This window comes from Sparus aurata, chromosome 14, assembly GCF_900880675.1.
Source record: "Sparus aurata chromosome 14, fSpaAur1.1, whole genome shotgun sequence".
Classification (NCBI taxonomy): domain Eukaryota; kingdom Metazoa; phylum Chordata; class Actinopteri; order Spariformes; family Sparidae; genus Sparus; species Sparus aurata.
Window position 1 is genome coordinate 12660482 of NC_044200.1, and position 12416 is coordinate 12672897.

Consider the following 12416-nt stretch of genomic DNA (forward strand, 5'->3'; position numbering starts at 1 on the left):
GTTCACAAGTCTGACACGTTGGGATGGCAGCCGGTCCTACAATCGCCAGTGCCTCTTCCCGTTTTTGACAGGTTTGGGAATGAGACTGGAAAATCTCTGCTTTTCTTACAAATATGTTCTCTATTCAAATATTTAAGTGAACATCCGAACATCCATACATACATGTCAACTCTATATATCCACGTATCTGAGTGGCACTTGCATTAATTTGGCCATTAACTGAGCCCATACACGAGGGGCAGTAAAAGAGAATCATGTGCTGTTTCAGTTTTGGCTTAAGCCGCCATCTTGGCACCACAAGGTTCTTTTGAACTTCTATTGAATTTTGCATTATTTATCATTCACACGTGGCAAACCAAAGTGTGTTTTCTTCACTGTGTCCCTTCTGTTTCACAAATTGATCCCACTATACAAAATTCACAAGAACTCTTTGTTCAGCACTTGGTGGAGAACCAGTACAGAGAGGAGAGAGAGCACAGTTGGTGTTTTTTGCAAAAAAAAAAAGGGCAAAACAATGTTTCCCAGGGTATATTTCTGAAGAGCAGCAGGTAAGGTTGCCGTCCAGAATGTCTGTGAACCAAACTGTTTCCATAAAGTCCATTATTTGAAAGTACAAGCCAAAAAATGAAGAGAGACCTCAATAAAAGTTCCAGTGAATGAAAAGTTGGACTCTCATTTTTACAGAGAATCTGCACTAAACACACAGATACAAGAAACGTCTCCCGCAGTGTCACAGAGTTATCGACTGAGTCTGCCGTTCCAGACACGTAGGCTATTAAATGTTTCAGTCAAAACTCGAGTCTCCCTACACGTTGTGAACTCACAGAAACAGACATACATACGCACATAGTAAAGGTTTATAACCCGTGGGACTCTGGTCACAGAGCACAGCATGTAGCAGTATGAACTTATACATCTGCTACAGTAGAGCAGTGACACATGGTTTGTTCATGGAGGCAAACTGTATATACTATAAATTTAATATGGGGGCCGACGGATGCAAATCACAATGGCAAAGTCAGAAAAAACACGATTGCAAATTCATAAACAAAACGAGATTAACCAGAAAACACATCAGAATTTTATCAAATGGAAATGGTCAACACTGAAATCATACGGAAGAAGAAGACGAGCTACATCGACAAAGAAAAATATAATTTGCAGATAGTTCACATGGTAATGTGTCGGTAACACTTAATATTACTCAATACATTATGAACGAAGTGAACTGACAGAGCTGATGAAGGAATTAATCAACTTTTTCAAGTCTTCTTCTCCCATCGGATTTCCTATCAGCGTGGACCTCCACGACTGGACCTCCAGTCAGATTTAACAAGTCCCACCCTTTCCTTTTGACAAAATTCCGATGTGTTTTCTGGTTAATGTCATTTTTGGGGGGGAATTTTAACCCTGAAGCACCACTGGCCGAAATCCTGCACAGCTTAAAGAGGGCTCAGAGTTCACCGAGAGAGCCCTGAGTCGACCCCGGAGCTGCATATCTTCACCGTGATCTCAGCATCTGCTCATCTCCGCTCGCCGGCTGAACACTTGTGTTAACTTGTCGGCTCGCTCGCAGAATGAACGCGTCATCGGCAGCTTTTAAAATACCCCTTTATTTGTTTTTTTTTCAATTGGTCTTTCCATTTTTCATTCTTCTTCACTTGTAAGTCATCTGGTCCAGAAGCAGGTCCGTGCCGCTATGTTTTTCATCACTTCATTTCACCGTGGCCAGGCTTTAACACCTCATTAAACTGACCACTAAGTAGTGAAGTCTGGAGGAGTTGGCGGACGGGCGTAGCCGTGCGAGGACTGGGGTCACAGTGGGGGGTCGGTTATTCGATGACCGTAAAGTGTATTAGTTTCACCGAGACTTGGCAGACGGAGTGAGTCATGACGCCTTTCAGCAAACACAGTTCTTCTTGAATGATCTCCAGTACTGGTCATTTCTTTGTTTATTGTTTTGTTCCTTTCTTTTTCTCTCCCTTGACTAGATGATGACTGTTTTCAAGAGAGCGCGATTAAGGTTTTTTTTTTTGTGATTCTGAAGAAGTTAAATCGCCCTTTGTCAGATGTTTGCATCGTGGAAGCTGCATATTTCCTCCCTCCCCCTCACAGTCTGAGCTCTCTACTCTGTAATTTTGGTTTTGGGGTGTAGGACTAAACAGAAATCCCTCCACAGTACATAGAAACAGTTTTGAGCCTGTTTCTGACCACAGACAGGGAAAAAAGAAAAGAAAAGAAAGTTGTGGATGTAGCATATCATGCAAGAACTGTGCCTTCTTCAAGATGGCACTGGACTCCATGGAAAATTACAGTCTGTCCCTGTGGTTTGTACATTTAGTAAAATAGAAATTGAAACAAAGGAAAGTGGTAGTTTGGGGGTTTGGGGATGTAAAATAATCGGAGTAAGCCTAAATACCAGAGTTTGATGGTTGACTCTCTGTTGGGAAAGTGAGAGAACTGGTGTCGCAGTGGTCGACTGAAAGATGCGGGGGCTTATTGGTAAACTTGCTTAACGTAAAGGCCACGTTGATAACATTATTATGTAAGGTAACACATCTACAGAACTCGTGGAGAGGTGCAGAATGAAATATCTCTCTTTCTTTAAAACCTTTCTATGATTGTGAATCAGTCATTTTATTTCAAACTTTCAAAATTGAATGTCATGTCTATGTGTCTGTGTTTTTTGTGCGTGATCAACGGTCGTGGTTGTTACCAGTTTGTGGTGAAAGAGAAAAAATGGCTGAGCCCTAACGTCAGCTAGCTAGCATCAGAAACATCAATTTTCACTAGAAGTAGCAATGCTACATTTGCTAGATAGCTTTTGCGATGTTAACGTCAGCTAGCTAGTGCACAAACTGGCAACCACTCGAGGGGTAGGAGGATTCTGTGACCTGAGCGCAATGGTAGGGGCGAGATGGAACGCCGCATTACGTGGCTGAATTTTATCAACAACACCTCCCACCCCACCTCCTGGTGGCCACCCCAGGGATTTCAGGGGGCCTCCCTTGGCCCCTATGAGAAATATATGGGGGTGCCCCTGCTCCCGACTGAAAAACATCATAACATACCATGTGATTTTATTTGATGAGAGGTATTACTTTATCAGTGTGTGGAATACACATAGACATATTTCCATAATACTGAACAGTAGTTTTCCAATATGAAACATCAGGGTTCTTAATATGAGCCGAATATAGCTGCCCAAGAAATATAATACGTCTGTTTCCCTGCAGAGATTTTGCTATTATCATTTATTAGTGGTGACGAGTGACAAGTTACCAGATGTGGAGTGTGTGTGTGTGTGTGTGTGTATGTGTGTGTGACAGAAAGAGAGAGGGGGATAGAGAGAGAGAGAAAGGATAGGCCCTAAAAGAAGAAGACAGAAGAAAGAGGGGGATGATCTTTTCACATAGATGTTCCGTAGACTCGACCACCTCGACCAGGGAGGGCTGCGTTTTTCAAGGATGTGGTCGTCCGCGGGCTGTGGTTGAGATGAAAGGGGAGGAAGCCAGGCAGCCCTGGAGGATTCCTACGTGAATCTGCGGGGAATACACACAAAAACACACACACACACGCACTCACACACACTCACAACGTCAACATATATGTAAATGAGAGGCAACCCTGCAGATCTGTCGAGCAGATGAAGTTAATTGTTTCCATCCGTCTCGACAGGGCAACTCTCAAATCATCTAACACTGAACAGGCACACATCATAGAGATGTTCTTTCTTTCTTTCTTTCTTTCTTTCTTTCTTTCTTTCTTTCTTTCTTTTCTTTCTTTCTTCTGCAGACATTCCAGTGTTACCCGTTAAAAAAACAAGGTTAACACCCTCAAGGATGGGTCAGTTACAGATGTTTGCAAGGTGATAACAATCTCATCTGACATGTTGTTACATGCATCTGTGTCTCTGTAACTGTTTGTTCTTTGTTCATTTGAAAGTGACCACTAAAGACAAAGTACAGCTGAGGCTGGCTCATAAACCAAATGTGGGAACTGTGTGAAATGTCCTGGGAAATCAATGTTAACATGAATTATGACTACCTGTGCCCAATTTAAATCTTGGCCTGTTGGTGGCACTAGATGACGGCAGTAGGCTTGTGAAAAACTCATTAGGACTCATTGTCTGGGCAATAAGGTTATCTCTGCCAGCGTGAGTATGGTTCAGTAGTTGAGTTGTGGCCTAAAATGCTCCATACACATAAACGCCTAAGTCATAGTAATGCAACAAGATCAATCCATCAATCAGTCAATTAAATCTTTATTGGCACACTTATGTTCTTTATCTTTCCTTTCTATTTTTAAAACATTATAGTGCTGTTTTGATACAAATATTGGATTTACTCCCAGACTGTGTGTGCTCAAGAGATAAATTGAGACTTTCTACTATTTTCTTATCAAGGCAGTTCTATTTTTTTAGACTGTGTTTTAAAAATCAGACTTGAGTGTAGAGCAAGAGGCTAATCTGGCTGAGCCAATCATGGAGACTTGCATATGGGATGTAAATCCTCAGTGTATAGACAAAGATCGACAAGGAAAAACAGTTGTGGCACATTTACAAAAAACAGCCATAGTGCCACCAAGATAAACTTAATCTTAAGCTAAACCAAACATAAAGATATTTATGTAACGTGAGTGTGTTTCCGTGAGAAGTCAAACCAACTCTTCAGTTTGTGGCACATTGATTTGCCTTTGCTGTCAGTGCAATAAGACAATCTGGCCCGATCTGTTTAATGTGACTTGACATTATAACCATCCTCAGTAAGGTAATGTGACCTGAGTGACCCCTTCTGAGTTATCCCAACATACCTCCAAATCCATGACCGTGAAGTCCATACAGGCTTGGGGAGAGCAGTTAAAATAGATACATGACTCTCAAACCTTTCCTCTGTGGAAACAGAAAAGTGGCTGTAATTTTAACTCTAATCCCTCTGGACATTTGTAGGGTGTCCTTGGATAAATTCCCCCGCAAAGGTCGCAGAGGGTCACATACCTGGATTCAATTACTGTCAAAGCTTTACCTTAGAATTTTCACCTATGTCAGCCACACACGGGGATTTATCCAGCTCTAGCTGAATCTACAAAATGTTTGTCTCTCTCGTGTTGTGTTTGCTGCAGTGTTCTACCCCGTAAAGACATTTGGGATGAGGTCCACTTTCTTTACCACACATGGCTCTGCTTTGTTTAACGTGAACAAAGGCAGCGATTCAGTAGGTTCCAGCAAACGATAATTAGCCCGGGCATTTAGGGTAAAAAGCATTAACTCGCATTGATTCAGCCGTTTATTTATCATGGAGCAAGGCTTACCAAATGATTTGTAATTATCTTTTAATGTTTTTTCCATTGATTTTCTTCAGGAGTTAGAATTTATGTAAGCTGACTTTAAATGCAGTCATTGTTTCTAGCGTCAAGTGTCAGAATAAACTGGCTTGGCAGCCATTTTTGAGACACAATGGAAAACGAACACAACAATACTGATGTGACAGAACTCTCTGTAACAATTTATTGCTGTAAAGTGTGTCAGTGAAGTGGCCCTCAGGCTAGAGTCCTATAATAAATTGCACCCGAAAAAACTTCCTCTCAGGCTCTACCTGTGCAGCAATTTGCTTCATTTTATTGGACATCGGCCTGGTGCACACAGCTGCCACAGATGATTAGTTACCAGCACCACATGAACACTTCCCTCAGAAGTCTATAAGGCAGGATGAGAAGAAGAGGCCTTTTTGTCCCCATAAATACGATGAGATCACGGAGAAGATCAGTCTGTTGCCGCTCACTGCAAGGAAAAGTTGTGTCAATACGACTTTATTTGAACTACACGTTCTTCTTGATCTTCACGGTCTCTTCAACCTTTTCTATCTTCTTTTATTACACAACTATAGACTTCCTGAATGAGGTAAGGGCATGAAAACACTACCTCATCCCAGGGGCCGGCGACGGCAGACCTCGACTTATCAAAGGCTCGCAGCAGCCGAAGACTCTGCCCCAACACACACACATGTTCACAAACAACCACCGACACACACGCCATAATAAGACCAGGTGTTGCTCCTAATAGTGCCGAAAGGAATATCCTCCTATAAAACACATTGGAGCAGTCTTGCAGGTTGTAAACGTAATTAACTTGCATGTGTCGATACCCAAACAAATACGAAGGTCCGGGCATAGTGTCTTATGTAATCCATGTATTATTTAACGTAAGTGACAGTTGTGTATCTGTTCCATATGATGTAAAAAATAAAACGCTTTTTCATACTGCTGACAAATTACAATTCAATTAAAGATACCATGTGTAAGAATTCTCCATTAAAAAGTTTGTTTGTCGAGTTGTGTACGTACGTTATCCCAAAAGGTTCCATCAATCTTCAAACCCAGAGAAATCCAAGTTTAATCGAGGTGTCGTTTAAATTAGTCGCCCGCCAGGACACCTCCACAGATCGCTGCTGCACTCAGGTTGATAAACAGGAGGGAAGATAAATCCACTGTTTATTCCCAAAATTTAAAAAAGTCAATCTCTGAGCTCTCCTCCCGTCCCCTTCAGATCAGAGCAGAATCCATTGTGGCTCTGGGTGTCTACACAACAAACGACAACTGTCTTTTGTTTTGACAGAAAGCCCCCTAACGGCAGAATTTCCATACATATTGTAAGTCTAAGGAGCTGGCAAGAAATGGGGAAATTTGACATGATAGGGCCTAACTACAGAGATTGCTTGATACCCCGAGGGTAAAGTAAAATGTCACGTTGGGCTAGTAAATCCAGTAAAAAAAAAAACAAATAAGAAACATGGAGGTGATGATGGAAGTAACTGAAGTGTCGGCCACCTCGTTTTCCTCTCATTTCGTTTTGAGGTAAAGCCGTTTATGAGCTGAAGCCTACACAACCTTCACAGCCTACACAGTGTTCATGCTTATGGCTCGTCCCCTCAAGATCCTGTTGCTTTGCATTCCAGTGCTTGAAACAATTTACCTCCTTATATGTCCCAATAAAATGCAACTTTTGTTCATGTCCGTGATGATTTAGAGACTCGTCAAAGATCAGCATTTGTTCCAACTGCTTCAAGATTTTCTTCAAATGGTCGCAGCTGTTGATGGCTCACACATGTGGCTTCAGTCGACTGGAAACACAGACAAGCCTGTTCAGCACATAGGATTTTTTTTTTTCTATTTCTGAAGAGTCAAATGCAGTGGTGAAGGGTGTCCAAGCTGGAGGGGGTCTTGTGGTCTGTGGGTTACAGTAAAAGGTACGTTTTCTTCCCGGGCCTTCGTTCTGCACGCTGACACACAGTGGAACAAAGCTCTGGATTCTCCACAGAGATCCTTTAGGGAAGGATGACATCAGGCTCGTACTTTGCCAAAAGCAGATCTCAATTTTTCAGTGATTTATGTTTTAGGTAGTCTATTAATCTCAGATTTGATGGTGCAAGAATATTTTGCAGTTTGATCCAAGACAGAGGACAATGAGGAGCTGGATAATGTTTTGTGTTTCCAACCCTCTGGTGAAATAACAGTAATCTCAAAATCTTCCATTACATATCATTCAACCCTTGAATATAAGGTAAAGCTTTTCTCAGGGACACAAATACTACTTAGAGGTGCACAAAGTATTCCGTCTGAGCTTCAATAAAAAGCTGGTTTCACGGTTTTAAGAGGCTTTAAAACATCTGTTTATGAAGTGTCTCCAGACGCTTTGTCTGAAGGACAACCTCTTTGACAGGAAAAATTGTAACAGCAGATTTTGTGTGCGGAAAAAGAACACTACACATTGTGTGTGCGTGAGAGAAGTCAGTGTGCATTTTAATGCGTTCATTTACAGCGGCCTCCCAGCACCCAACTGCACATGAAAGACAGGAACCCAGAGTCAGAGGGGGTTGTAAAATTACCCCCAATCCCCCAGTTGGGTTTGTTGTGACTACAATACAGCAGTAAAACAGGGATCTGGACACTTCGCCCTGGGAGTACAGTAACTTTTTCCATAGGCCTGGTTTATGCACGGGCTAGTAGACAAGCAACCACACTCAGGACACACACACACACACACACACACACACACACACACAGTCTGACAGCTGGTTTCTGTGGTTCTTGACCTGCTTTTACACAGAGTTCACTAAAACAAGAGAAACAGCAGCCTCTAAAGTCAAGCACAAGACTGACTGTCTATTAAGCACACCCACAGGCTGACCTATGCCAACATCAGCGTGCTGACATTACAACGAAGACTATGCTCACGCGTTGATATTTAGCAGGAATAACGTCTTCACGTTTGCACATTCACCGTATCCGTTTTACTGCGTAGCATGCAAACGTTTGCTAAACAGCACTAAACACAAGCTGGCTGTGTAGCTCTGCAAGGTTGGGTGTGGGGAGACCAAATATTTTGGCAGCGGTGTTGGTTATGTGTGTTAATTTGGTTTGGTTTGTAAGAGATGACACGGAACAGTTCGATAACAGTGGCTGAATGACAAGATTCCAGATGATTGTGAGTCTCATTTCTCGTATGAGTGTGCTGGTAGAAGCTTGGTCTATAGGCAACTGTCCAGCAGTCTGACTCACGGATGTGGGCTGGCGGTGTAACCTCCCTGTTTCAGGTGCTAACCCTATCCTCCCTTCCGCTATCTGCGTCTTACAGTTTCCAGACTCCACCAACAACAACCTCAGAGCCAGCGGCCTACATGTTGAGAATGGCAAGCTACCCTAACCTGGTCGCTACCGGTATGAACGTCAACAAGCAGCTGTCACCTTTTCATTTGCAGGGATTCAGTCATTTCGATGCCATGGCTCGTCTCCCCGTGTATACAACAAGCTCCCCCCTGCACCAAGACCATTGCGACATTTTCCCGCCTGTACTAGAATTAGATTTGATGCAGCCAGACCTTTCTTTAGCATCTATGCAAGACCAATTGGCTTCTGTCAGGGTATTTTAAAACGGTCTGCCTTTCCAACTGAGAATCAAGCGTTGAGGTGAAGGGGCAACAATTACAGTGTCTTTTGTTTTGCTGACATTGAGGCGAAGACGGTTATCTTGTGTAATCATAAAGCAGAAACATTAGAAAATATGACATTTTGATCTGATGATGGATGCTGGACGAAAAGTAAAAGGACTTGTACAATTCATCTTAAGAAGGAGCATAAATGTCTGCACCAAATTTCATGGCTTATCCACCTAATAGTTGTGGAACTATTTCAATCTGAACCAGATGGCAGACAGACATTCCCATCCCTAAAGCCGTCCAACTGTACAATATCATCTCTTCAACGTACTGTATAATCCCAGTCTTCAGCCCTTCTCACTGCCGCAGGTGACTGATTCATCAACATCTGCTGAACATTGTTAAATTTCACAGCAGTTCCTGTTAACCGGCAAGTTTGGTCGGGTTGACGGGAAGATATGGCGAAACAGCGTTTTATAACACACGTACAGTCAGCAGATTTGAACAGTTTGACTGAGAAGAAAGGGTGAAGCCACATCTGCAAAATGTTACTCTGCCTCAAAATAGCTATCAAACAGGGGCTTATGTTTTATTAAGCCAAAAATGGTAGCAACTTGTCACATGACGGGGAATATTCATTCTGCAGAAAATACACCGGAGTCTGCCAGGGTTCAGACGTTTGCATATCCAGACTGTTGGAGGGGATTCAAGGTTAATTTGGGAAAGAAACTCCATTCCATCGAAAAAACATTCATCCCAAAGCAGCAGGTGATTTGTTCGGATTTAACGAGGGGTGGTAAAATTAGGGCTACTACATAATTAACTGGTTTAATTATAGAGCCTGGCTTTAAAAGTCTAATTTGGTGCTGCATGTAGACGGAGGACGACATTCGCCTTCATTTCGCACTGCTTAATTCGTTCTGGCTCACAATGGAAAAACAGCGGATTGTGTTTCTGTCATGCATGAAATTTTGTGCTCGAAAAAATTTGCCATTATAGCTCATTTAGCCGATGCCTCTCCTCTGTGTCACTGTTTCCAAAATTCTAAAAAAAAAAAGCAGAAGCCAAGCCGTGGATAATGCGTCAAACAAAACTGCAACCACTGGAAAATTAGTCATTTCAGTTGTTGACTTTGTGCACGAAAATAGGATTTCCCCGCTGCCAAAAACAACCAAATTGCAAAAGAGTGTACAATCAGATGGTCAGATATGGCTAAAGTAAATTGCAGCTAAGTTATAGACACAGCAATTACTTTAATGATGCCAGTTAACCTCACAAAGGCTGGGTGTGGTGTATGTGCAGGCATAACTGTGCTGAGCTTTTGCACGCAAATTTACATGCATATCTTCCTGCGCGTGAAGATGCACTCACCCTCAAAGCACATACCTGCACCATATGTTCAGCCATATGGTTTTGTTTGTCTTTGTAGACAATAATTACAGTCAGTAACGGAGAAATCAGCCTTTGAAGATGAGGGCTGTTAGTGTGACAGCCAGTAAAACCAGCGCAAATAAGAAACACGCAAACACCCACAATTCATGCAAAGATTTAAGGCTGGCCCTCCCATTAAGGTGAAGAGGTTAAACATGCCTTTTTATATGAGTTTGATCACCTCTGTGTCTACCTTTGCTAATCATCGCTGACCTAAAATCCTAAGGGGATCTTCTTTCCCACACATTTTGGCATGCTCTCACATACACAGCAGAGATAACACATCCTCTGCAGCTGTTGGAGGGAGTTGAGTAATGGAGGCCATGCCAGCTCCCAGTGTGTGCACTGTGGGAAAAGAAGCTAACAGGAGAGCATTGCGTCACCACCGTCACTTTCACCTTGGATTCAGGTCAGTCCAATCCACTGTCATTTTTTAGTGCTATCTGTCTGCCTGACCAATGAATGACACATGTTTATCATGTGCTGCAAAGATGACTACAGCTAACGACTAAATACCGCCATCTGCTGGACGGTCAGTGTAAGTGTAAAGATAAGACTTGATTGTAAGAGTGCATTTGTTTAAACCTTTTAGATCTTTGTATAATATATATTGGTGAAATATAATAAACACAAGCTAAATGTAGCTTGAGTATAAATAATCATGGTAATAAGGGATTTCACCTGACGTTACGTTGCGTCGTTGCCATGGTAACCACAACACCACGCCAGTTCAACCAGAGAGAAATCTGTGATTTGACTTTTGCCAACATTAACATTCGCTGTATTTCAAGTTGTACGGTCTCTGTGGTTTTACAGGACATAGGGACGGCTATCTCGAGGACGTGTAAGAACGGTGACCCGGAGAAACTGACAAGTAAGACATTTGCATGGGTGTTTGCTTCTTTGTTTGGCAGACAACACCCCAAACATTAGGGCTAACTCCATTCAGCTAATTAGCTAGCTAGCTTCTGTGTAGTTTTCAGAGGGCAACGCAGTGTTTTTAACGCTATTAGCAAACATTTCAAGGTGAATGTTTTAAAGAGGAACTAAGGTGTTTTAGGGCAATAATTAAGCCAAATGATATCTGTATTTGGGTTTACATGTGCGACATAACATAACAGGCAAAACATTGAAAAGGAAAGCGAGCTTCATTATGCCAAGATGACAAATTGTTACATTTGACCTGTTGCTTAATTGGCTTTTTAACAAACGAATATATCCAATTATATTATGAATACATTTTCTGGCAGGTTTTTAAAAATTATTATTATTATTATTATTATTATTATTATTATTATTATTAAGACACCCCAGAATTCCATGTGAACGGTTAAGGTAACACAACCTAGCTAGTTAGGTATCAGCTAAATGTGTTTTAATTTTGATCTCTGGCAGCAAAACTTCCGATTCGAACATTTCGAAATAAAAGCACAGCGTTCATATATTTACCTGACTCTCCCTCTGTGCCTCGTTATTATAGTATAATTCATTCAAAACTGGTTATGAGTGGGTGCCCTTGTATTTCTTCCTAGCCTTGCTTGACCTACTGTATCTATGTGTTTTGCATTAGTGAGTCTATCTGAGGAGGAGCATCAGGACAGGAGGCCTCCCAGCAGAGGGAAAGTGGAGCTGGAAGATCAAGAGGAGGAGGAGGAGGAAAAGGGAATGGAGAAGGACACCCCCCTAGTGGCCCTTGCACCTGATGCTGCACTCCCAGAGGAGCAACCCTCTGCTGCTATTCATGTCTCTACTAGTCCTGCTTTCCAGTGCCTGGATGAGGTAAGACTCGTAAATGTTGTAAGGCATCATATTTCTTGGGGATGGCAGCTCGGAGGTTCCACAGCGAGGACAAACACCATATTTTGCAGTGGCAGTGGCAGGATTTACTCGAATAACTTATGAGAAGATGAAGGATATGAATGCTTGTGGAGGACTGTACAGCTGGATTTAATGTGTCTGTTTATCAACAACAACCATTTTTATGTTCTAGTTAAATTGATGTTTACAGCAAAACATGGTACTTTAGATGGTTTTATGTTTCTTATCTCAAAA

At 42.1% G+C, this 12416-nt stretch overlaps 1 protein-coding gene across 3 annotated transcripts in view; it reads left to right on the forward strand.

Moving 5' to 3' along the window:
- Positions 1-11072: 11072 nt before the first annotated feature.
- Positions 11073-12416, forward strand: part of ccdc146 (coiled-coil domain containing 146) — a 51557-nt gene continuing 50213 nt past the window's right edge. For all 3 annotated transcript variants that reach the window (XM_030440112.1, XM_030440114.1, XM_030440113.1), the window contains exons 1-2: positions 11073-11238; positions 11935-12143. In XM_030440112.1, the coding sequence (XP_030295972.1) occupies position 11238; positions 11935-12143 (210 nt within the window). In that variant the 5' untranslated portion in view covers positions 11073-11237. The remainder of the gene's footprint in view (positions 11239-11934; positions 12144-12416) is intronic.